The sequence below is a fragment of the Sus scrofa genome, chromosome 9, assembly GCF_054392235.1.
Source record: "Sus scrofa isolate SSC_HxYL_T2T_F1_AM1 chromosome 9, Sscrofa_HxYL_maternal_Yorkshire_Landrace_v2.0, whole genome shotgun sequence".
NCBI lineage: Eukaryota > Metazoa > Chordata > Mammalia > Artiodactyla > Suidae > Sus > Sus scrofa.
The window spans coordinates 22,786,713-22,813,998 of record NC_139391.1 but is presented as its reverse complement, the minus strand read 5'-3'; the positions used below and the strand labels follow the sequence as shown (position 1 = coordinate 22,813,998).

General features: G+C 38.9%; 1 protein-coding gene across 25 annotated transcripts in view; it reads left to right on the top strand.

Moving 5' to 3' along the window:
* Positions 1-2,269: 2,269 nt before the first annotated feature.
* The window catches only part of NOX4 (NADPH oxidase 4), a 148,530-nt gene continuing 123,513 nt past the window's right edge, over positions 2,270-27,286 (top strand). For 8 of the 25 annotated variants that reach the window (XR_014814878.1, XR_014814876.1, XM_084975637.1 and 5 more), the window contains exons 1-2: positions 2,453-2,501; positions 3,783-3,878. Coding sequence is in view for 9 of the 25 variants with exons in the window: in XM_084975632.1 (XP_084831758.1) it covers positions 3,870-3,878 (9 nt within the window). In the remaining 16 variants the exon portion in view is untranslated. Of the gene's footprint in view, positions 2,338-2,452; positions 2,502-2,716; positions 3,092-3,119; positions 3,580-3,782; positions 3,879-27,286 lie in introns of those variants that run through there. The other 17 variants (XR_014814877.1, XR_014814874.1, XR_014814875.1 and 14 more) reach the window with 8 other exon arrangements.

The window sequence follows — 27,286 nt, the reverse complement described above, 5'->3', positions numbered from 1 at the left end:
ACGTAAAGAAAGAGCGTAAAGAGGCAGGCCAAAGGGGGAAACTTACTCATTTTACCTGTGGATTTCATATTTTGAGGGACATCATCCATCCAAAAAAAATTTTTTTCTGTATTTATTAAGTAATAAATAATAGATCAAGAGAGTTTATCATCAATGTAGGGTGATCACTCCTACTTTATCATCATTTCGGCCAGAGGCAAAGGTATCTGTCATTTGATTGTTTTTTTCCTGTGAAGTTTTTTCCCGGTTAAAAGTGTGATTGTTTTTCATGATAATTTTTGGAAAATGATACAGCTACAGAACTCTCTCCTCATTACTTTCAAGGATAGGTTTCTTATCTTGGGAAAGACAGTAACTACTTGCACTAAACAATTTGGCCTAGAGAAAATTATATTGAAAAGCCTTATGAATGAGAGATCCTGCACAACATGGCAATAGCTCTCTTCTCTGGGGACAGCTTGCAGTATTCTTTCTTTGTAAGGCAACATAAACAGTCAGGTCCTGGTCCCTATAAAATAACAGTGATGAATACAATAACCAATGTTGGTATAGAATTCTATCATTTTCTAAAAAAAGTTTTCACAAAAGTATCTGATTATGGATTTTTTTTTTTTTTACCTCTACACGAAATCCTTTTTTGCCATCTCAGGTCCCCAGGGTTCTCTTCTTTCTTTTCTTTCTTTCTTTATTGTTTTTTGTTTTTATTGTGATGTTCTTATTCTTCCAGTTAATATTTTTCCAGCTTTGTTGAGATGTGATTGACAGGTAACACTGTCTGGGTTTCAAGTGTACATGGTGTCCATCTGATGCTCTTACATACAGGGAAGTGATTATCATCCAAGCTTTAGCTAACATCTCTATCACCTCCCATAGCTACCATTTCTTATTTGTGTAAAGAACATTTAAGATCTACTCTAAGCAACTTTCAAGTGTATCATACCATATGGTTAACTATAATCACCATGCCATGTATTAGATCTGTCAAAACTATCCATCTTGTAACTGGACGTTGGTATCGTTTACCCAGCATCTGCCCAGTTGTTACCCCTGCCCCTCCCTGCCCCTTAGGCTAGTTTCTTAATCTCGTTTAGCTTCAGTTTCCTCATCTCTGAAGTAAGGACACTGATAGCCACATGGAGAGGTGTTCTGAGATCAAGGGAGATTTTGTTTATGAAGTACCCAGGACACTGGCTGACACCGTAAGCACGTCCTAAGAGCTGGATCCATTATTTTTGTCTTTTGTTTTTCCTGGAAGAAGTTAAACTTTTCAGAAAATTGTCCTTTTATTCTTCCATTGTTTCATTCCTCCCAACTTATGACCAAACCGAAAACATTTTGCGGGAGCCTCCCCCATCCCCATTTATTGAAATTGTGGCTGGAGGGTGGTTTCCTAAGTGTGGAATTTGAGGACTGCCAATGTGTCCCAGAGTTGATCTGCCTCCAGTGGTGACACTCCTTGGGTTCTCCATGTGCTCTTTTTCTGATCCTTTAGGTATCACATGTCAATAAGAACAGGGTGTTATTTATAAATAATGGGCTCCCTAACCCCAGAGAGACTTGAGGCAGTTTTGGGGATTAGATCATGCATGAAACAGGAAAGTCATTCGTCAAAGGGATGACAAGACTATTGGAGCACTTTGAGAATTGTAACTGGGGTTTGATATGGATTTATGCGTGTTTTGAACTGGGGATTACCATCATTAAGCAGTTCGTAAAATTGAGATAAGTACACTGCATGCAGTAAAATAAGTAAGATTTTTATGAAATCTTAGTTAAAATTTCATAAAAATCTTAGTTTCAGTTATAGATCATACATGTGTTTTAAAATGTATGTCGTTAAAATAGAAAGAGACATTGAAAGCCATGAGATTGGGTTACTAGCGGTTTACTTTTTCTACCACTTATTAGTTGCCAGAGTTGAGAAAGTTCTTGATTTTACAAACCTTTATCCAAGACTTAATTTACATTAAACAGTCTTTCACAGGCATGATTTTTTTTTTCTTCCCTAATGTTGATACGGTGCAGCGTAGGACAGTGGATATACAGCCTGTGAAAATTCCACACTTGAGTCACTCTTCACCTGGCCTCTGGTACAAGTTTGAGAGGATTCTAACTACCAAACAGACTCTGCTACTAGGTAGCAAAACGCCAATTTCTAAAGAGAGTGAATCTGAGCTTCCCTAAAGCCCCTGAGACTTAACGTCAGTTTTAACCATTAACTTCCCTGGACTCTTCATTCAGAAATTTCTTTAAAACCTGGCACCGGTGTGGGTTGGGGTAGGGGCTGGGGGCGGGGGTGGCGGGCGTGGAGAAGAGGGAGATAGAGGGAAGCTTTAGGTGAGGGTGGCACTGGGGCTTTGCTTTGGGGGTAGGATGCCTAGCAGAGGATGCGCGGCAGAGGGGGGACGCTAGGACGCCAAAGGCTATTTCCGGCTCAAATTTCCTCGCTCTCAGAGTGGAACTTTTTTTGAGGAGGGAAACGACCAGCCCCAAAGAACTAGGTGTGTGTGTGTGTGTGTGTGTGTGTGTGTGTGTGTGTGTGTGTGTGGACAAGGGGGCGGCGGGCGTCCCACTCCCTGTCTGAGTACCGTCCTCCTCATCTTGGTGGGTCGTTTGGAGCAGGGCCGGCCGGCCGGAGGCTGCGGGGGACGCCTCCCCATCCCAGCCCAGGACATCCTGAAGGGCGGCAGCCGCCACAACAGACGCGCCCCCAGACAAAGGGGCCGGCGCGGCGGGGCGGACTCGCGCAGCCGGGGAGCACGCGCTCCGAGCGGGGGGCCCGGGCCGCGGAGGGCGCCGCGCAGACCCCTCGCGGGCCGGGGCCGGGGCGTCCGGAAGACCGGGCTCCGGGGCGCAGACCCCGCCCGGGCTGGCGCGGCGCCGGCTCCGGGCTTCCACTCAGTCTTTGACCCTCCGTCCCCACCCGGGCCCTGCCCCCTCGCAGGCCGCAGCACGGTGACCGCTGCCCCGGCGGCCGCCGCTCCTTTTCGGGCAGGCAGGCGGGCGGAGAGCGCGGCGCGGCGGGGCCGGCGGCATGGCTGTGTCCTGGAGGAGCTGGCTGGCCAACGAAGGGGTTAAGCACCTCTGCCTGGTAGGATGGCGGCCGAGGCTCTCCCGGCGTTTTGGTCTCTGGGGCAGCGAGGTGGATTCATTCTCTGAGCGCGCGCGGGTGGGAAGCTGGAAGTTTTGCCTCTCACGCAGACCTTCTCCACTAACAAAACTTTCTGCTGGCAACACCTGGAGATAACCCCCATCCCCTCCCTCGCTTCCTCCTAAGGCTTGGGACGGTCCCTACACTTTGCTGGGAGAGCGGATGTGGAGCCCAGTTAGGGAGCAGAGCTTTCTTCTTAACCCTTTACACATCCTTCTCTCCTTTGCTCTCTTCCCAGGTTGCTTCTGTGGGGTTTGGTGTTTTTACAGCAAAGTGCTGTTTCTCATTAGCTAGTGTTCACGCAACTGATATTTTTAAAGTTGAACAACATACAACGCTTGGGACGTGGTGATGTCAGGTCATTTTGTCCTGCAGGGGTTTTCTGCGGTCTTTGGAAACCTGTCTGCATTCCACCTGCTTAATCTCAGGTGTGCAGGGGCTGAGTGAGGTCAGATAGGTTTTCCGCTGAGTAATTTTCAGTTTGCTGGCCAATTGAGAATACTTTCTGCAATTACTAGTTGAGGTTTGGTTGAAAGTATTGTGGCCAAAGAATGTCTTTCTTTGAGGTTTCCATTCATCAGGTGATGCTTACTGTTAATTTTTGTTTTCTCTCTCCCCTCCTATGATGTAGCTTATCTGGCTCTCCCTGAATGTCCTGCTTTTCTGGAAAACCTTCCTGCTGTATAACCGAGGGCCAGAGTATCACTACCTCCACCAGATGCTGGGGGTAAGTGAGCCTTGGGTGACCTGGTGGCATGGGTTTAATGTGGGCAGACAGTTGTTACAAGGCTTGGTCAGTTTTTCCATTCATTAAAGCAACCCTGGGTCCTTCCCTTCAGAAACAGTGGTTATTCTCTAAAGTGGTCAGGGTTTCGTGATTTATCATTTACATTCGTCCAAGTTGGAATGACTGACTCTTTTAAGAACCAAAGATAACATCTTCTAAAGTGAACTGCCAGACTAGGCTAGTAGCGCCTGAGAAAAGGTGCTACTTACTCCTCACCAGCTGCAAAGTGCCCTGAAGGATCCCCTTCACTAGGGAACCGATACCACGACAGGCTTCCAGTTTTCACTCATCAAGACTTCAGCCTGCCTGTAAGCTTAGCCAGAGGATTTCTGCACCGTTATTTTTCACTGTCAGTTCTCACAAAGTGTGTGTCTAAGGCAGTTATTCATTTCTGGACATTTCTCGGCCACTTGCCCAAAGTTAGTGGTGGATTATGGTTCTAGTGTTCTGGTCTAATAGGAGAACGATACCGTGCGAAACTTTGCTCTGATTTATCTCCTGTTGATGTTTTTCTTTTCTCTATTCCGTGATGTGTCTGTTCTCATTCTTCCTGCCCATCTCTTTCCCACTTGACTCTGAAATAAAAGCCAGTGGCACTGCAGACATCTTACTTTGCATAAGGAGTTAGCTTTTTCTAAGCAACAAGCACAATGTATGAAGAAACATATTGAAAAATCTTATTGCATCTGAAAAAGCAGATTTCGTCATTCCTTTTCGTTGGGGGAAATAAATGCATTCGAAATAGGAGAAGCATGGTTTTTCTTTTTCGTGGTTTAATGACCGTTTACAATTATGATTAGTTTAGATGAATTCGGTGAGTTCAGAAGCCTTCCATTTCCCACTTCACAGTTACAGGTCTCATTTATCTTTAAACCCTCAGCTCTCCAGTGGTGCTGTCACATAGTAGGGGCTCAATAAATATTGATCAGATGAATGAAGACAAAAATGATAAAAGGACTTAATGGAAAACTATGACGAAAAGTGCAAAAGGCAGACGAAAGAAGAGAGAGGTCGTTGTAAAGTAGTTTTCATGGAAACCTGAGAATGATCATAGTGAGTTGACCCTGAACCCATCTAGTCAGGAGTCCACATTTTATGAACAGTCACTGTGGAAAAGAGTGGTTTTATTTCTTGGCATCATGACAGAAGAAGAGAGATGACTTCCAAACTTCCTACTTTTTGGTAATCACCTATGTGAATTGTCTAGTCCTTAATGTATCAGCACCATTTGGAAAGGATACCACCTATCCTTTTCGTGAAAAAGAACTCTAGTTATAGTTTGAGTTTTCGCCTAATGAAGGAGCATTAATTTTATTTGTCCTAGGCTTATCTTTTCTAATCCTTTGATGATTGTGGTATTATATCATGGTATAAGCATTTTTAGGCATTTTTCAATTTGCAAAAAATACAGTATAATAATGAGATAAGTAATTTTAAAGGAAATGTTGCTGACTCCCACATTTTACATGTTTAATAACTGTATCTTATAAACCTAATATAAAAAAAGTTGGAGCAATTTTTCTTAGAACCTATTAAACACTCACGAGAACATGATTCCATCATGACAGAACTGTAGAAACTCTGAAAAGGACATAGGTATTCTGATATTATAAGTCTCTTTTAGGTGAATTTTAAGTTCATAAAATCATGATGGTATTTCTAGAAATAAATTTGATTTTGCTCCTGCTTTAAAACATAAATGGGAACAGTACTTCATTTGTGGAACATTTTGGTAAAAGCATTTAGTCTAAGATGGCTGTTAGTCACCTGTAAAATGTAGGGTAATAGTAAATAGTAAAGTTGAACTAGTTTTATAGGAAGGAAGGGTCCATAGGATACAGCTCATTTGCAGGAAGACATAGACACTGAGAAACAATCAGTTCTTTGTAGTAGCCTGAAATCTCTGCTTTCTATTGAAAAGTGATTTATTCACCTGTTTAGACTGATGATATACTAGTCACTTTCCAAACGTCTTGCTGAAGCGAGGAAACTATTCTTCCCCTTTGCACATGGAGAAATATGGGCTCAGGAATCTGCATGTTTTGTTTGAGTCCCTTTGGCTGATCAGTGTCAGAGCTAGGATTTGAATGAAGTGCTGTCTGGCCTTTGGCTTTTCCTCACACTACACAGATTTTCCAAACCACTTCACTGGCCCATCTTAGGTACTTATGTCACTGATTTGTATTCTCTCTAGTCAGTGCTGACCATAATGTGAGTCATATAGAATTTAAAGTTTTTCAGGAGTACTTTAAAAAAGTAAAAAAAAGCCAGTGGCGTTAACTCTTACAATATATTGTTAATTCATTTACAATATATTTTATTTAAAACAATATACCCAAAGTTTTATAACAGAGTGATGCCTTCGACATAGGGTCAGTATTTTTAAAACATGAATGATATATTTTACATTATTTTGGCCTACTTTTTGAAAGACAATGTATGTTTTCACTATGTACATCAAAATTCAGTCACTAAATTTTCATCAGAAATACTTGACCTGTGTTTAAATTTCATAAAATTTTACAGATGAAAAAGTGGATTCACAAACCCAAGTTTCCCAAACACGTTTAAAGATGTTCCAATAACACAAATGAGTATCAGCTTTTACATTTGAATTAATAAAATCAATAAACCTAAAAATTCAGTTTCTTATTGGCGCTAGACACATTTCACGTGCTGAGTAACCACGTGTGGCTAGTGGTTACTATTTTGGATGGCTGGCTGTGGGAGGAGATATTCCTACCTTCGTGGCCAAATGCTGTCAATATTTTGCTGTAAGACAAACAACTAGCCACCATTCAGCCCAATAAAAAGATATCAGGATGTGTTTGGTCCTTTCGCTCCCCTTTCTCCTGAGCAGGAATTAATATTGGATGGGAAGTTGTAGGCTCTAGTTATTGGTATGTAACTATAAAAATAGCTCTGACTTCTCCCCAGTCTGAGCTTCCTGGAGGTGGGAGCCTTTGAGAATGAAGGTAAAAGTACTTAATTCTCTTTTTATTACTAGTAGGCTACATGACTGTTCTCAGACCAAATTAAGGGCTAAAAAATTACATAAGAACTGACTGGGAAGAGATCTTAAATGACAGAAGATGAAATAATGCTGGGATTTAATATGTCTTGGTAGGAGTTTTCATCATAATTGTTTTTACCCAGACTGGTCTGACCCAGACCTGGAGGCAGCATGGTCACGGCTGGTTTACGCCTGAGTTAATGTGCTTATCAGACTGTGCACTTCCTAGCAGATGTTTAATTATGACATGCTGTGGATATTGGAATCTTAAAATTAGCTAAGAGGAAAAAAGTCTTTTGAAGAAAGCCAAAACACACACCCAAACAAGCAAACAAACCATAACTTTCTTCCACGTCTCATGACACTCTTTCAAATAAAGGACTCCACTTGTTACTTAAGATGAAATCTGTTTTTGATTTATTTATTTTCAAGGAATGGAAAATGTATTTAGTATGTTAATAGAAGGGACTCATGTGTTGTGACCAACTGAGAAATTTAGTTTCCTAAATTTTTTGAAAGATGCTGTCTATATAGCCTTCACATTTATGTTTATCTATTTCTGAGTTCTATTTCTGATGTTTTTAATGATTAAAAGATAGAATTTAATTGATATAAACATTTTAATTTGAGGAAAGAATGCACTTTCTGATATCAGATTCAGTGTGTCTTGGTTTTTATATATTTTTCCCCAAAGCTAACATTTGTGTATGGATCATTTGGTTTCAACCTAGTTTTTCTCCTGGTGCCATGATGAGAATTTAGCTGTTTTGGCTTTGTCTTACAATTATTATTTTATATCTACTGCATGGTCATGAAGATTTTTTTTTTCTTGTTTTAAACTCTTACTGAGATACCTATGCTGATTGGAAAAGAGTTATAAACATTGAGGTTTTTTTCCTCATTTTACAATGATGATCTTTCTTTGGTCAATCATTATCCTTCAAGTGATTTAAAAACATTAACAATTTACCCTCTCAAGAGTCCTAGAAGTTGTATCATAATTAACATTTTTCAGAGACTGAAATTTGATGTCATGTGAGTTTCTTAAGGTCGGAGATTGGAGTCTCAGGACAAATGAACCTGGGATTTTAAGTCAGCAGTGGTTTTATAGCTGGTCTAGGCAGCTTTAATTCTGCTGAGGACTGTATGCCTCCTGTCAGGTTCAGAAAAGGCTTGATTTATTAACTCTTTCCTTTTGTTGCACAGAATATTGGGCTTTCAATTCAGAGGATACTTTTAACTACAGTTGGTGTTTGTGTTTATTCTCAACATTCTGCTCACTGAAAACAGTTTACTTCCTGTTTATTGACAGGCTAAATGGATTGCATTATATTTAATCTATTTACCATAGAGACTCAGAATTTTAGACTTGAAAGAGAGCTTTGAGATCTTTATTTAGATTTCTTCTTCCTTTTCCCAAATAGAAAAGTGAGGTTGAAGTGATTTGCTCATTATCACCCACTCAATTAGTGGCTTGGTCACTACCTTGGCCCATTGGTCCTCTCAATCCAATATTCAGCCTGTTGTAAAGGACAAGTATATAGATTTGTGCAAGACACATTAACCTCATCCTCTATAGACCGTTCTGTAAGCTCTTTATCTTATGTGAAATGCACTTTAAAAACATTAGCATTTAAGAAGTTATGGAAAAATATTTATACCCAAGGTAACGTATATTTCCAGCATTAAGACAAATTGTTTAGACTTGTTTCAGACAAATTGTTCTGGACTTATGAGACTTGCTTTTATTTAAATTTTTTCTGATTCCATGATGTTTGGATGAATTTCAGCTCAACGTTTAACCTCTTTGCTATATTCAGCTAAATGCCCACTGTATAATTCTCTTATCAATACCATCCAAAACAGCTTAGAACTGGAAGTTGGAATTAATTTCAGAGATTTTCAAACCTACCTCATTTCATTATTAATACTATCAATAGCAGATTACATTCATTGAGAACTAAGTACCAGGTATTAATCTAAGAGTTTTGCTTGGATTAATTTATTTAATCTTTTCATCCATCCTATGGAATAGATATTTTTAATTCTTAATTTTGCAGCTAAGACAGTGAATTAGAGAAGTTCTGTCACTTGCCAGTGAATGACAGAGGCAGATCTCTAGCCCCAAAAATCCTGATTCTGGAAGTTGTACTTTTTGTTTGTTTGTTTGTTTGTTTGCTTGCTTTTTAGGGCCACTCCCGCGGCATATGGAAGTTCCCAGGTTAGGGGTCGAATTGGAACTATACTGCCGGCCTACACCACAGACACGGAAATGCCAGATCTGAGCCACTTCTGCGACCTACACCACAGCTCATAGCAATGCCGGATCCTTAACCCACTGAGCAAGGTCAGGGATCAAACTTGAATCCTCATGGATACTGGTTGGGATACTAGTCGGATTCGGGTTCCCCGCAATGGGAACTCCCTAGAAGTTGTGCTTTTAACCATTGGGCTCGTCTGCCTCTAGGCAACGTTAGTATTAGGCTGAACTGTATGGAATTGCCATTTTGATAGAAGAAAAATAATCAAATATCAGCCACTGCATGTGATTCAACCTAATGACAGCCATTACAATTTATTAATCACATGTCATGGACCAGACATTATGCTCTTTTATAATCTCATTTAGTCCTAACATATTTAATTAATCCTTATGCTAACCCTGGACAATAAGGTTATCCCTTTACGGAATTGAGAAACAGATCCCGAGTGGTTAGGTAACTTTTCCCAGGTCACAGAGCTAACAACTGGAGAGGCCCAATTTGAGCCCACACTTGTCACAAACTAAAGATCACACTTGCTCCTCCAGAGAGGTTCTGACACACATAGGGTTAGAACCTGGAATTTTCTACTCTTACCCAGAGTTCTTATGCACCCCACCACAGTGGCTCTAGATAAGACTTTATAAGTATGTTTGTGTTTTTGTATCTATAAGTAAATGTAAGAATGTAGTTTATAGATTATTCTTAAACCTGAAGCAGACTTGTACACCTTCCCCTAACTGATTCCACTGCATTCATTTGCTTGGGCTTCTGTAACAAAGGACCACTGAGGCTGAGTGGCTTCAACAACAGAAATGTCTTTCTTCACAGTTTTGGATGCTCTGTGCTTTCTCTTGGGGAAGAACACTCAGCCTGAGGGAATGGACCGTGTATGTTTTCAGTATGTTGTGGGGAAATGCCTTCGTTAAGGACTTGGTGCAAAGTTAAATATGGACAATAGGTCTATTGAGTCCAGTTAGTGTTTCCAGTTCATCATGGTAATAAACATTGTGTTGATCACGAAATTTATTTTAACAGTGCTCAGGTAATTCTGGGGCAGAACATTAATCATCCCTAATCCCTTATTGACAGTAAGCTTTGGAGCTACATGGATATGGGTTTGAATGGCATTTATCTCGCTTCAAGATTTTGGCAAATTGCTTCCCTGCGTCTGAATTATAACTCATCTATAAAGTCAGGCTTAGGGAGTTTCTGTTGTGGCTCAGTGGTAATGAACCCGACTAGTATCCATGAGGACGTGGGTTCAATCCCTGGCCTCGCTCAGCGGGTTAAGGATGCAGCGTTGCCGTGAGCTGGGGTGGAGGTCTCAGACATGGCTTGGATCCCACATTGCTGTGGTTGTGGAGCAGACCAGTAGCTGTAGCTCTGATTTTACCCCCTAGGCTGGGAACTTCCATATGCCCCAAGTGCAGCCCTAAAAAGCAACAAACAAACAAAAAACAGGCTTAAACCTTCCTCTTGGGTTAGTTGTGAAGATTACATGAGAAAACACAAATGAAATGCTTAGCACTTAGTGCATATGTGCTTAGCAAAGGTAGACATTACTGTAAATATTAAGTAATATTATTTAGCGTTAATAGTATTAAAACTATTCATGGTACTAGGTAGTCATACATTATTTATGTTTATCAACAAAAATATTAAAAGGGATTCAGAGAAATATGAAAATGAAAGGAATTTGCTGAGCATGTGGCAGATGGCTTTAGGACAGAGACTTTTCCTTTCCTTTGGTTGACCTCTGGCTGCCCCTACTCTGGTCCTTCTGGACAAAGGAAGCCTATCCACTGCTATTTGTCGTTGGCACAAGGTCTGTAGCAACTTGGTTATGATTGCAGAGTGGAATTTCAGCTTGAGGTAGAACACATAAAATTCAAAAAAAGGTTTTATTAATCTTCATTGAACCTTGGAGTCTTCAACAGATAAACAAGGGAAATAATACCTATTTCAGAAGATTACTGTGAACCTTAAAGAAAATTAGAAGAAATAATAAAAATAACAACTAGAGCCAACATTCATTGACATGGACTTGTTGGCCAGACACGTTAAATTACATTCAAATCAGAGTCCTGACTAGTCTACAAGGTGGGTTATATTACATAAGAGGAAGCTAAAGCACAGACGTTATAAATAACTTGCTCATGGATTATTAAAGTAACTCACACAAAGCCTATTATGCAATCAGAGTTTCAAAAATGCCAGCTTTCCTCCTCCCCTCCCTCTCCTCTCATCCTTCTTATTCATACACAGCAATTCACTTAACTATTCTGTGGTCCCATTAAAACAGGATGAGACAGTCCTCCTTTTCTCAGGGTGTTGTGCTGAGAATTAAGTATGACTTAACAGATAGGGAACTACTTTGAGGAATTGAAGGCATCATCTCCGATGTAAAAAATAATGATTATTGTTTCATATTATTTCTAGCTCCTATTCAGTTCTCCCAGTTTTTAATGCTCCACCCATTGGGACCCTAACCCTAACCCTAACCCTAACCCTAACAGAGCTCCTTTTGGAACATAAAGAACAGTTTTTGGACAAAGAAATGAGACGATTTCATCTTCGTGACAGAAAAGTGGCAAATGGCTCATAATCCCTAATATGCTTTACATTCACGGTGTTGATTATTGAAGTGGGATCTTGAAGGGCTGTGACATGTTGTAATTAATAATTTCCAAGGCATGAACTGAGGGTGAGTCTTTAGTGTAAGAGTAAATTACCTAGATGAGAAGTGAGCCTACCTCGTTTCTTAAGTATACATGTCTTAATGCAACTTTGTGATGTGATAAAAGACAGTGTAGTAAAGAGTCTTGTGAAATATAGTTTCTTTTCAGTTCTGGGATTAAAGAAAAAGTAGATAGATTAAGGAGAAGGTGGAGTTTTTCAAGATCAATAGAATTTTTTTACATTTTTAAAAATTGGAAAATTGAATTCGACAGCGACTTCTATGTATGAATAAATGAATCTGATTCATATTTTGTAGGGAAAGGTTGCATGCTTTGATGATTTTCATGGATTTGGAAATTTTTAAAAGTCTCCAGATGCATATCAAGAATATCAGAGGTCTTATATAGTTTAAGGCAAGAAGAGATAAGTGATGTACACTAAGTGAAAGCATCTTATATATCTGAGATTGTTAAAAAAAAATGGGTATGTGGAAAGAATGAAATAATGCCATTTGCAGCACCATGGATGCAACTAGAGATTATTATACCAAGTGAAGTAAGTCAGAAAGAAAAAGACATATACCATGTGATATCACTTATATGTGGAATCTAAACTATGGCACAAATGAATCTATCTACACAACAGAAACAGGCCCACAGACATAGAGAATAGACTTGTGGTTGCCAAGGGGGAGGTGGGAGGGCATGGGATGGACTGGTAGTTTGGGCTTAGTAGATGCAAACTATTACATTTAGAACGGATAAGAATGAGGTTCTACTATACAGCACAGAGAACCATATCCAAGCTCGTGGGATAGACCATGATGGAAAATAATATAAAAAAAAAGAATATGTATGTATGACCAAGTCACTTTGCTATATAGTAGAAATTGGCACAACATTGTAAATCAGCTATACTTTAATAAAAAATAAAAACAGATGAAAAACCCAAAGCAGAACAGAAAGATGATTAACTAGAAAGTTACTTAAAATAGTGTCATAAGTTCCTACTGTTAAAAAAAATGGGTACAGCAACACTAAGATAAACTTAAGGAGTGACTATGGTGAATGTTTTTCTAATGATAGTTCTTGTTCCTTGATAGTGTTATCAAATAGCTGATTTCCAATTTCCGGTAATTTTCTTTAATATAATCTTAGAAAACTCCAGTCCATTGGAAGGACCTGAATTGGTAGTGATCCAAACAAGTTTCTTTACATTTTATCCTGAGTGAACTCTGTCACCCCACCTCTTACAGGATCATGAGTTTCAAGGATGCCCTGAGAAGAGACAGTTGTGGAGCGAGAAAATAAGAACTGTCTTCTGTGTACTGATGAGATAGGTGATGAGAATGTTTTTGTCTCTCACTGATTTTTCTTGGCCAAGTTGCTTTTGCTCAGTTACTTTGGGCCTTTGAGCTTTGTTAATTCTCTTTTTGAGGTTTGGAAAGCATGGGCCCCAAAGCACATTTGTAAAGTGCTTGGAGTTATGCAAGCAAAGGTGAAAATGCATTTTTCTTTTCTTTTCCTTTTTCTTCCATAGCTCAAAATATCTAAAGGGAAAACCAAGCAAATATCATCAGTGGTCTATACTAATGGATTCCAACTGGAAAAAAAATGACTCATATTAAACCACAAGAATGTAGAGCTTCGGTATAAAAGTTCTCCCACTTGAGAAATGGCATTTGTTACCTACAATAGAACTTTTCTGGGGGTTGGGCCTTGGTTTGGACTATGTAGGAACCTTCATTGAGCTGTTCAGCTATCTTGATCTGTACTTTTTTTTTTTTTTTTTTTTAATGCAAGAGAGTGAAAAAAATGAGTTCAATGAAAATCTTGGAAGAGTTTAATTTTCTGGATCATAATGGATCTACGAGCTTTCCTTAATTTTAGTTTGCCTGAAGAAAAATAGTGTTAGACTTGTACTGGTTTTAAAGCTTGAGTGTGTCATGCTTAAAGAAGAAAATACACTTTGTTCAGTCCATGGATTTTAGATATATGAAATTTAATTTGTTAAAGTCTCATCTGATATGCATTCTAATTCATGTTAAAGCCAAGTATCTGTTATTGCCTTTTCCTCAACATGGAGCAACTATTAATTTAAATTTCAAATATGGTATTATCTGAAAATTTCAGAGTATCAAGTGGCAACAGTATAATGTAGTGAAAGGAACATGATTTTGTGGATAAATTGACCCAAGTTGAAATATTGACTTCTTAATAACTGTATCTTTCAGTAATTTATCAAAATCTCCAAAGCCTTGCTTTCCTCAGTTTTAATTGAGAATTATATTATTAAATGGAACTGCATGAAAATTCTAATATTGAAACCTTTTAACTTACAAAAGTGGCATTTTGTATAGTGTTAACCTAATTTCTCGCTTATAGAATTATTATTATTTGAGGAGATGGTTAATTAAGATGAGGAAGAAATGAGTGTGAAGCCCACAGATTGTGTTACTTCCCTTCTTTCTTTTTCTTTTTCTTTCTTTTTTCTGTTTTTTGATCTTTTTGTCTCTTTAGGGCCACACCCACAGCATATGGAGGTTCCCAGGCTAGGGGCCTAATCATTGCTGTAGCCACCGGCCTATGCCAGAGCCACAGCAAAACAGGATTCGAGCCACCTCTGCATCCTATACCACAGCTCACGGCAACACCGGATCCTTAACCCACTGAGCCAGGCCAGGGATCAAACCCGTGTCCTCATGGATGCTAGTCGGGTTTGCTAACTGCTGAGCCACGATGGGAATTCCTACTTTCCTTCTTTCTAATGGCAAGTTAGAGTAGACAAATGAATGACATTTGTCTAGACTCATTTCTTTCAAGAAACTGTTTTTTTTTTTTTTTTTTTTGGCCTTGCCCATAATATATGGAAGTTCCTGGGACAGGGATTGAGCTCACGCCACCACAGTGATAATCCTGGATCTTTAACCTGCTGCACCAGCAGAAACCTCCAGGAAATGCTGTTGAAGTTAAGAATGTTTTGCTGTTGAAATCTATTTGTAAATATTTGCTAATGTCTAAAAGTTTCCAGTAACTTAGAGAGGTTAATGCCTCATTTTGTGCAATGTATAAATTCTGAAGTATTTTTAAAAAGATAATGAAAAAAAAAGATAATGTGCAAATGACAATATATATTTTTTCTTTGTTATCGTTTCAAAACCAATTACATTCACAAACCTATGCCTCCCGGCAACTCAAGCTGCTGCACTCGGGTTCTTAACCATGGCGCCACAGCAGGAACTCCTGAAATACTTTTTTTTTTTTTTCAGAAATTGTTTGCTAAGTGTCAGTGTATAAGCTAATCGTATATGATATGATATGATATGATATCAAACATGGTGTGGCACCTGTCACAAAAGAATCATAGGTTGACTGGTATTCATGTTTGGGCCCAGTTATAGTAGTGTTCAAGAATCAGTAACTTTCTCTCTTATGCCCTCCCATCACCCCAATAATTCTTCTTTATGTCATGTGGGGCTCTTTCTTTCCCCTTTATAGCTGTAATGTCATTCATTATAAATTGCTCCTCGTCCCTCTTCCTAGCCTAGTCTATCCCCTTGATCCAGTGCTGTAAACAAACATCTCATTTATCCAAAGCTTGGAAGAAGAGAGGCCAGCAACTTAATGTCCTTCTGAAAGCGTCCACTTTAAGTCATGGAAATATTTGCAAGATAAGTTTTAAAAGTTTATGTATGTATTTTTCAGTATGCAAATAATACATAAAATTAAGGAAAACTGTGGAAAATGTAGAAAAGTAGAAAGGAAAAGAAAATTGCAACTTATGTTCTTTATTTAAAGATAATATGACTCCTCTGATTGTACTTTTAAGACTTTCCCAACTTTATTCTCTTTAGAAAATATGACTTTCTTTTTGCATTCGGTTTTTTGGTTTTGTTTTTTTTGCCTTCTACAGCTGCTTCCCGCGGCATATGGAGTTTCCCAGGCTAGGGGTCTACTCAGAGCTGTAGCCACTGGCCTACACCAGAGCCACAGCAACGCGGGATCCGAGCCGCATCTACAACCTATACCATAGCTCACAGCAATGCCGGATCCTTAACCCACTGAGAAAGGCCAGGGATCGAACCCACAACCTCATGGTTCCTAGTCGGATTCATTAACCATTGCGCCACTACAGGAACTCCTCTTTTTGCATTTGGAAATATGGCAAAATATATTGAAATGCAGTATCTTGGGCCGATAAACAAATAGACTTTAAGGAAATGTTCTATAGTAGGTTCTTAAGTATATCATTAATTTAAGCCAGTTTTAGTAATGACAGTCCAGTTTCTTTTTTAACAAGCCTCCAAAATATCTGTCAGCTTCTTTAAGTCTTCCTTCTGATTTATTCAGTAAGCTCATTCTGCATTTCAGTTTTTTGGGGGGAGGGTTACTTAAGTTTATTTAATTTAAAGGCTGTGATAATTTCTGCTGTACAACAAAGTGACCCAGTCGTGCATATACACATACCCTTCCTCTCTCAGGATCTTTTCCCACGTAGATTCTCACAGAATACCGGGTAGAGTTCTCTGTGCTATACAGCAGGTCCTCGTTGGCCAGTCTTTCCATATACCACAGTGCGCATATGCCAATCCCAAACCCCCAGTCCATCTCTCCCCCTTACCACCTGTCCCCTTTGGTAACCATAAGTTTTGCAGAGTCTATGAGTCTCTGTCTGTTCTGCAAATAAGTTCATTTGTATCCTTTCTCTTTTTAGATTCCACTTTTAGGTGACATCATATGATGTTTGTCTTTCACTGACTAACTTCACTTAGTATGATAGTTTCTGGGTCCATCCGTGTTGCTGCAAATAGGATTATTTCATTCTTTCTTATGGCTGAGTAATATTCCATTGTATATATGTACCACATCTTTATCCACTCCTCTGTTGATGGACATTTAGGTTGCTTCCATATCTCGGCTATTGTAAATAGTGCTGCAGTGAGCTTTAGGGTGCATATATCTTTTAGAATTACAGTTTTCTCTGCATAGATGTCATAGGAGTGGGCTTGCTAGATCATGTGATAGTTCTATTTTTAGTTTTTGGAGGAACCCCCATACTGTTTTCCATAGTGGTTGCACCAATGTGCATTCCTACTAACAGTGTAGAAGGGCTCCCTTTTCTCCACACCCTCTTCAGCATTTATTGTTTGTAGACATTTTGATGATGGCCATTCTGGCTGGTGTAAGGTGGAACCTCATTGTAGTTTTGATTTTGCATTTCTCTAATAATTAGTGATGTTGAGCATCTTTTCATGTGCTTTTTGGCCATCCGTTTGTCTGCTCTGGAGAAATAACTTTTTAGATCTTCCACCCATTTTTTTAAATTTATTTTTTATTTTTTTAATTTGGTTCTTTGTTTTTTGACATTGAGCTACAGGAGGTGTTTATATATTTTGGAGATTAATCCCTTGTCAGTTGCTTTCTTCCAGTCTCTGGGTTGTTTTTTTGTTTTGTTCATGGTTTCCTTTGCTATGCAAAAACTTTTAAGTTTAATTAGGTCCCATTTGTTTATTTTTGTTTTTATTGTTATTACTCTAGGAGGTGGATCTGAGAAGATATTTCTGCAGTTTATGTCAGACAGTGTCCAGCCTATGTTCTCCTCTAAGAGTTTTTTAGTATCTGGTCTTACATTTAGGTCTTTAATCCATTTTGAGTTTATTTTTGTGTATGGCGTTAGAGAATATTCTAATATCATTTTTTTGCGTGTTGCTGTCCAGTTTTCCCAGCACCCTTTATTGAAAAGACTCTCTTTTTTCCATTGTATAATCTTGCCTCCTTTGTCATAAATTAATTGACCATAGGTGCTTGGGCTTATTTCTGGATTTTCTATCATATTTTCATATTTAATATGTATTTTTGTATTTATTTTAGAAAATAAAGTAAAATAGAAAAAATAATTTATATCCTAGCATCTACACATACCTACTGTCATCATTTTAGTGTGTTTTCTAAAGTCAAGGTTTTTTAAAATAATAATATGGTCATTTAGAATAAATAGTTTTGTATTCTTTTAAAATGTAGCATTAAATATTACATCAGATTTATCCCAGTTACCGCAAAGTCATTGTCAAACATGAATTACTTATTTTTATATTTTACTGAAGAAATAAAAACATACCTAACTTAAACATTCTCATATTTTTGGACATCCAGTTGGCTCCTGTTACTTCATTTACCAAGAAAATGCTGTGAAAAACATCATTGTGCAAAATACTCTGCTTTGTTTTTACAGTTATGTCCTTTGGGTGTGTTATTAGGATTTCAAGTTATTTTAACCCATTTAATTTCATTTATTTTGAATTTTTATTGTTTTTTATCCATTTGGTCTTTGGTGCTTAATTGTTAAACTGTATTACATTTCAAAAGAAATACATGCTTCTCTATATTGAATGCAGATGATATAAAAGTAGAAACGTCTCTTTACTTCTCAGAGATAGCCAATCATATTTATAAAAATCTATGTTAATTTCTATATCTATGCCTGTATATGTAGATAAACATTTATATACATGCATGTTTTTAATTCAAATATATATAACAATATTATTTCATTTTGTCCTTTTTAATGCAATTAGGTTCTTACTCTTAGAATTGATAACTTCTTGGGGACAGTGTGTATATATATATATATATTTCTTGAAAGAAAGTCTGGAAGAAATTCAGCATGGAAGTTATGGTTAAAAGATACTCAGCTAGGATTGCTAGTATTTTGAAGACAAAATTAGAACAATTTTATAGATTCAATTAAAAAATTATTAACTAACAGCATTGAGTTCAGCAGTGGCAAAACAAATATGTTGAAGTAGGTTACGCTTGACAGATAGGAGAGAAAAATCTTAATATTGAATATCCTGTATTCAATATATGAGCTTTAATATATGTCATTACGGATCGTCTGTTTAAAATTCTAACCAAGTGAAAGGGTTCTGTTGCTGTGATTGTTGTTTCCTTTCAAGAATTAATCCATATGTTCAAGTTACTAGTATATACGCTTTGTTTTCTAAATTTTAGGAGGAATGTAGAGAAATTGAAAAATAATCACACACACACACACACACACACACACACACACACACACACACAGAGTTCCTGTTGTGGCTCATGGGTTAAAGAACCTGACTAGCATCCATGAGGACGCTGGTTTAATCCCTGGCCTTGCTCAGTGGGTTAAGGATCAGGCATTGCCGTGACCTGTGGTGTAGGTTGCAGATGCGGCTCGGAGCCCGCGTTGCTGAGGCTGTGGCATAGGCCAGCATCTACAGATCCAATTCGACCCCTAGCCTGGGAACCTCCATATGCCTTGGATGCGGCCCTAAAAAGACAAAAACCAAAAAAAAAAAAAAAAGGAAAGAAAAAAGAAAAATGGTTTAAAGATGAGAAAGATACAAGGTTTGGGGATAATCGTTTCTGATGAAAAGTAGCTTAGAGGGGACTCAGTACTCAGTAATTGTGGTCAAATGTGCTGGACCTGTGATGTAGGAGAAATTGGGCCTTTCTCAGCTTTCCAGCCAATCAGTCTCTGCAAAATACATTTCACTCCTGGGCACTTTTCCCTGTGCATGGATCATTTCCTATGAGGAGGAAAATGCAACAGTGATGTACAGTCAAATGCTCTCAAGACCCTTATTGCTGAGCCTTAGAAAGGCGCTGAGGAAAAAAAAAAAAAAAAAAAAGGAGTTCCTGTCGTGGCGCAGTGGTTAACGAATCCGACTAGGAACCATGAGGTTGCGGGTTCGGTCCCTGCCCTTGCTCAGTGGGTTAACGTTCCGGCGTTGCCGTGAGCTGTGGTGTAGGTTGCAGACGCGGCTCGGATCCCGCGGATCCCGCGTTGCTGTGGCTCTGGCGTAGGCCTGTGGCTACAGCTCCGATTAGACCCCTAGCCTGGGAACCACCATATGCCACGGGAGCGGCCCAAGAAATAGCAAAAAGACAAAAAAAAAAAAAAAAAAGAAAGGCGCTGAGAGAAAGGGTTGGACATGAAGGTTGGGCATCTATGACAGGAATGTCATAGATGAATTTTTAAAAAATTCCATTTTAATAATGTTTGTCAGCTAAAGAGGCCAAGTCATTTTCACTTGATATATTTTTACCTTTTAGAACAGTTTTATGACGGAATGTGGAGGACATTTTTATTATTGTTTTGTTGAATTCTTCAATGCTAGACTTTGGAGACAAGTGACCTGGTAGAGGTCACAGGTGTTAGCTGTGGTGAAAATGTCATACCTTTAAATCTGGTGACTGTTCCTTAGACAGCAGTGCCTTTAGAAATCCACGAGTGTGTTTATATGTGGTTCTGACTGCCATTTAAGTTGAACTTTAACTTTTCCAGATAGACACATAGTCTGGAAGTGAACATCTTCTGCTCTCTGGGCTTTTGGCACAGGAAGGACAAGGTAGACGAAATTGGGACAGAACTTCATGTATCAGTCTTGCTTTGTTCTGCTTTTTCTGTAATAGCTACAGTTTCTTCTGATTCATAATAGACTTCTAAGGAGAGACCACATTTCTGCTGAAAATGGAAGTTACTTCATTTCTAGAAATGGCAGCATAAAGGATGATGACATATAAAAGGAAAGATTTGAGTTAAACATAAGGATATGTGGATAAAGTATCAGAATGGACACTATACTTTGGTGGTTCCTTTAGTTACATGCTTCCTTCTTTCAAACTGGTAGCTTCTTCTAGAGGCATTTTTTTTTTTTTTTAAAAAAACAGTTTATAGATGGGAAGAAAGGTCAACTTGAGTCAAAAGTTCCATCATGGTTAAAAATCTCCAGGGCAGTTAGTTGACAGAAACCAGCTTAGGATCATTTGGAATGAATCAGAGTTTTTTTATAATGGCATGAAGGGACATTCATGAGCTTTTGGATATACCCCAAGAGCACTGAATTGGTAGTTTATATATATATTTTTTTTTTTAAAAGAAATAATTACTGAAATTATTATTAAGGACTTTCTGGTTGCTCATGACATGTTATTCATTATTGTTTCCATATGGAACCTTATCAAAATAACTAGGTAATCCACTTTCGAAGTAGCCCTTCATTGAAATGCCTTTTTTCTTTTTTTCTTTTATTTATTTATTTATTTGTGTATTTATTTATCTTTTTTTGTCTTTTTAGGGCTACACCCGCGGCATATGGAGGTTAGGGGTAGGGGGTCCAGTCGGAGCTGTGGCTATCAGCCTATGCCAGAGCCGCGTCTGTGACCTACACCACAGCTCACGGCAACGCCAGATCCTTAACCCACTGAGCGAGGCCAGGGATCGAACCTGAAGCCTCGGATTTGCGAACTGCCGAGCCACGACGGGAGCTCCGAAATGCCTTTTTTCTTAAGTGCAACCGTGCTCCCAGGGAATGTCCACCATATTCTAAATTCATAGCCCTATTGTAATATATAAATGGTACAAACTAAACATTTAAATTAGAACTGAAGTTTTGATTTATAGGTTGAAGAAAAATAAATTGTTCTGATTTTTTGCCGTGGATCCTTTTGGTTACTATAAAGACTATAAAAAAAAATACCTCCTGCTGCTTTGGAAAATCATACAGACTGCTTTACGGGGTTGTCTCTTCTTGTTTATGTATCTATATCATGATGGCTTTCTTTTGGCTTCCACTGCCAGAAGAATATTTTCCCCAAGGAATATTTTTTTGAAATAAGTTTCTTTAGTTTTTCTGGTATGTCCATGCATTTTGAGATTCCCAAGGATAAGAGGCAGTTTGAGCTTTTCCACTTTCTTTGCTGCCACTCACTAGCTTTGTGGAGAAAAAAAGGATAAAATTAGTAAGAAAATCATTGCAGGATAATGGCTTGAGTGTTCCAAAGGAGGCATGGTAAAAGGCAGAAGGGAAGCCTTGAGAAAGATGGTCCAAACTTTTCAGAATATTTGTAAAGGGGGTAAGTTTGGAGGGTATGGATGGGGATGTGGGCCCCCGCAAGGCTTAATGGAGAGAATGACCCTTGGGCTGAGACTTGAAACATAACGAAGGGTTCATCCGGTACTTCGCGTGGAGGTCGGAAGAGGTGGGATGCCAGCACAAATAGGAGAGATGGCAACAGCATGAGCCCTGGAGAGGAAACAGATATGCAGTGAGAGCTTGGGGTAGCTGGTCTGGATAACGCATCCAGGATCTGAACGGAGTCGTGTAATAAATACAAAAGCATAGCTGAGCGAACTTATGGTATCGGCAATTTGGCTTATTTACAGACTTCTAATATAAGTTGGATCGAAAAGAAGTTTGGACTAAATTTTCTATTCAGTCTTGCCAGGGACCTAGAGTGGCCCTGAGGGTTTTCTTAAATGGAGGAGTTCCCACTGTGGTGCAATGGGATTGGCAGCATCTCTGGAGCGCTGGGACGTAGGTTTGATCCCTGGCCCTGGCCTGGGAACTCCATTTGCTGTGAGGCGGCCAAAAAATAAAATAAAAAAATTAGAATATATCCCTGTATTTCTTGGTGATTAAAGAGATAAAAAAGTTTTTTTAAAAAAGAAGCTTTAAAAAACAAACAGGAGTTCCTATCGTGGAGCAGCAGAAATGACTCCGACTAGGAACCATGTGGGTTTGATCCCTGGCCTCACTCAGTGGGTTAAGGATCTGGGCGTTGCCGTGAGCTGTGGTGTAGGTCACAGATGCGGCTCTGGCATAGGCTGGTGGCTACAGCTCTGATTAGACCCCTAGCCTGGGAAGCTCCATATGCTGTGGGTGCGGCCCTAAAAAGACATAAAGGATAAACAAACAAACAAAAAACCCTTTGCAACCAATTAGTATGTTGCTCAGTTCCATAGAGGAGACCCCAGTCTCTAGAATGGTGGGCACTGGGGAGGTGGGGACAGACTTGGTGTCCTGAGAGATGTAGTTTTGATGGAAAGAGCAGGTCCTTACTTCTGATTCTAGATGTGGAGTAGATCTCTTGGGTAAACACTTTTAGGTTTGATTTCTTTTTTTTAATTTCCTAAATGAGGGCATCTCAGAGGTCCACTCATTTATCATCCACCGTATATTTATTGCATACCTGCTAATTACCTAGAACTCTGAATTCTTTGGACACAGTTGAGTGGAATAAAGCTCGGCTCTCATAAGCTCCAACTATAACTAGAGCAGAGGATGGAAAGGCCTGGAAAGAGTGATATTCAGGAAGCTATGCCATAAGAGCATTTAAATTCTGTAACTAGATGTAATGTGTGGATGGCCAGGGACCAGAATGATATAAAATAGCCTCTGTTAACTTCTTACTATATGCCAAGTACTGCACTTAGGATATATATATATGCTCAATAACCCTTTGGAGTAGATGTATTGTTTTCATTTTTTAAAATATATAAGTGAGGAAAATGAGACAGAAATAGTAAGAAAATTGCTTAAGGCCACACAGCTAATAAAAGGACTTCTAATGCAGACTTGTCTGACTTCCAAGTGTGTATTCTCAAACAGTGATAGCCAAGTCTGGTTGTACCTTCTGAGGGGCCCCCCACCCCCCAGGTCTAGAGAATCAGAGTTTCAGGAAGTACAATAGAGATTTGTATTTTTAAATAGTCCATCAAGTGATTTCAAGGTGCAGTCAGATTAGGGAACTCAAGTAGATAAAGATTTACACAAAAGGGACAGGAAAACCTACTGATTGGATAAAGGCTAAGCTACTGATAGAGTAAGAAAATATTATGGTTTGGAAAGAGAACTACACCAAGTGTCTGAATTTGGAGTTCCCGTTGTGGTGCAGTGGAAACGAACCCGTCTAGGATCCATGAGGATGTTGGTTCAATCCCTGGCCTCGCTCAGTGGGTTAAGGATCCGGTGTTGCCGTGAGCTGTGGTGTAGGTTGCAGATGTGGCTCGGATTTGGCATTGCGGTGGCTCTGGTGCAGGCCGGCAGCTGTAGCTCTGATTAGACCCCTAGTCTGGGAAGTTGCATATGCCATGGGTGTGGCCCTAAAAAAAAAGCAAAAATCAAACAAAACAAAACAAAAACAAAGTGTCTGAATTCACATCTCTGTTCTAGGGAGTGAAGTGTTCTTTTCTGTTCTTAGGGAAATGATAGAGCATAAAGGGAGATTTGGGTTCTAGTCCTTGTGTCTTTAGGAACTAGCCATATTAAGTAGGGGCAAAAAGAAGGCTGGATTGGATGACATATAAGGCCCTGTGAAAGAGCTAAGTTCTGTGATTATAAAACATGTAAGAATTAAGTGTTACATAGGCTTCGTTTGGTTTGATTAAAAATATGTCCTTAGAGGAAAAGAGTCAATAAAATTGACCTTAATGAGTACAAATTTACATAATTTTTGACAAACACAAAATATCAAATTATAATATAAAAAATCTTTTAGAAACCTCTATGATAACTTCCATTTTTATTTTTTCCTGGAAATGACTAATCGTTGACTCACCAAGAGTTAGCTAGAGAAATGACCATTTTGTTAAAGCTTACTATTAATACTCTTCTGGCCTTTTCACATCCTTTTGAACATCAGTTTTGCATAGATACATACATGTAGAATGTCATTTTGTATTTCCCTAAAATTGCTGAGAAAATTCCCAGTTGAGAGCATAATGTTCATTTGAAAGTTAATTTAGCAGAAAAGGTATTTTGCGAGTCTTCTCTAGAGACAACTCTTTCACCAGAATTTTGTTACATTTTAATAGCTTTGTCAAGAACTTGGATGACGATGAGGAAAACATGAATGTAAAATTTTCAGCTAAGGCAGAATCGAGAAGGAAATATATCAAAATATAGCATTCACACCCAATGTAATATAATGGGCTATATATAATGCCCATAAATTCTTACATTTATGTGCCTGCTCTCTCACCCTTCTGTTTCTTTTTCTTTCTTTCTTTCTTTTGTTGTTATAGGATAGCTGGATTGTTGCTTAATAGCAGTGCATGTGAGAAAATGGTTGTAGACACAAGATGAGCTATTATGCAATACACTTGCTCCACAGTATAACACAGTCTTAGATTCTGCAGATCTTGTCCTTAGATGTCGATACTGAATTCTGGTGAATTGGGAAAGGCGTCTGAGATGATCATGGAGTCTTAAAAATTATATCAAGCATTTTAGAGCCAACAATTTGTGTTTCGCCTGAAGAAAACCAGATTAAGTTGGGAAACCATCCCACTTTCATCTTTAGTTTTTGAAGGTCTCTTTTAGGAATAGTATTGTCCAGAGTCATCTGGTGGGTAGAAGTTATAGAGACACGGATTTCGTGTAAGTGTAAGAGAACAAAATATAAGTTTTTGACGGTAGAACATTGTGCTGTCTCGGGAGATATTCAACGGAGGGTGGATTACTACCTCTGTTTGGTGCCCTAATAGAAGGAGTTAGACACCGGCTGGACTGTATCACCAATACAGCTGTTGGCTGTATCACCAATTTTATATGTCTATGTTTCAGGAAATTATTTAACAAAGTAAATTTACTGATAAATAAAATATTTAGTCAAAACCGAACCTCTTCTATATGTATGACTCAGCTACGATGGCCATAAAATGTTATTCTTGTCTCAGATAAAATTTCACTTTTGTGATGACTAACCACAGAACGTGCTGTCATTGCCCAGACTGCCACCTCCCATTTTGTTCTCCACACTTCATTCGGGGAGATCATTACCAAATACTCATCTCTTCTCATCTCCTCCTTGCTTAAGACACAATCTGCATTGATTTTAGGATAAAGACACACTTCTTTTTTTTAAGGCCGCATCCGAGGCATATGGAGGTTCCCAGGGGTTGAATCGGATCTGTAGCCCCTGGGCTACGCCACAGCCACAGCCACGCAGGATCCGAGCAACGTCTGCTGCCCACACCACAGCTCATGGCAACACTGGATCTTTAACCCACTGAGTGAGGCCAGGGATGGAACCTGCGTCTCATCCTCATGGATGCTAGTCGGATTCGTTCCCACTGAGCCACAGTGGGAACTCCAAGACACACATTCTGGACCTACAAAGTCCACCAAGGTCTACCTCTACTTGCTTCTTCAGGTTTATGTTGTACCATCCCCCATTTCCAATCCAACCACATTGGCCCAACATTAATTTCTCATGTATACACCATGCTCCCATTTGCCACACATCGGTTCTAGGGCTGTTTATTTTCTGCATATGTGTCCTCATTCCTAGGTGACTTCTGCTCACCTTCCAGATCTCGGTTCACTTTTCATGTAGTCTAGGAAGCCTTTCTGACCTTCCTATTCAGATTGCATTTCCTGTTACAGATGCTCATACTCTGTATTTTTCATTCCCTGCAGTGGTCACTGCGTATTGGTTACAGTTTACATTTGATTAGGCAGCTATATGATTAGTATCTGTTTCCTCTACTAAAACATAACATCCTAAGGAAAAAGGCATTTTTTGTTTTCAGTTCACTATTGAACACTTGATGCCTTGTGAAATGTGCCTATCACAATAAAAAAAAAATGTTAAAATATGTTCAATGAATAATGCAGATGAAACAGATAACAGCTACTATGCAAGTACAGAAGTCAACATTTAGAGAAAAGATGTGATATAGTGACCCTAAGTAATAAGTTAATTTTACATAATGCCTGCATTTTTTCAGACTGGTTTTACTTTTCACAAAAGTCCTAAAAGCTAGCATTATCATATATATTATGCTAATTTTACAGATAAGAACATTTTATCCACCTCAACTTTACAGATAAAGACAGTTAAGTAGCCCAAGATGAATAGTTATTAAATAACAGATTTAAGGTTAAAAAACCAACAATAACAGGCATTTGAGATTTTGGGAAAAACATCTGTTATACCCAGATGTTACAGTCTTTTATAACGTGCTTCAAATGGCACATTTTCTTATCATTTTCTATAGGACTGTCTTAGTTCAGGCTGCTACCGTAAAATGCCATAGACTGGATGGCTTACACAATTATTACACATTTATTTCTCTCAGTTTTGGAGGCTGGGAAGTCCGAGATCAGGTTGCCAGCAGCTTTGGTGTCTGTGGAGATCCCTTTTCCTGGTTTACAGGTGGCTGCCTTCTTGCTGTATCCTCACAGGGAAGAGAAGGAGAGCTCAGGTCTCTTCCTCTTAATAAGGATGCTAATCCCATCATGAGGACTCTACCCTCTTGATCTTATCTAAATCTAATTACTTCCCAAGGACTCCATCTCCAAATACCATCGTATTCAACGTATGAATTTGAGGAGGACACATAATTCAGTCCATAGCAAGTATACACAAGCATCTAAAATATATTTATAATTTTTAAATGACATGTGGAATTCTCTGTTAATTAGGTTTGAGACCTCGACAGGTAGGGTTTGAACCATGAAAGTAACGCTGCCATCTAGTGATAACTAATCTAAGTGAGATTTGAAAATTAGAGTGATGGGCTCAGCTCTCTAGGAATGGTAAAACAGGCCATCCATGTGAAGT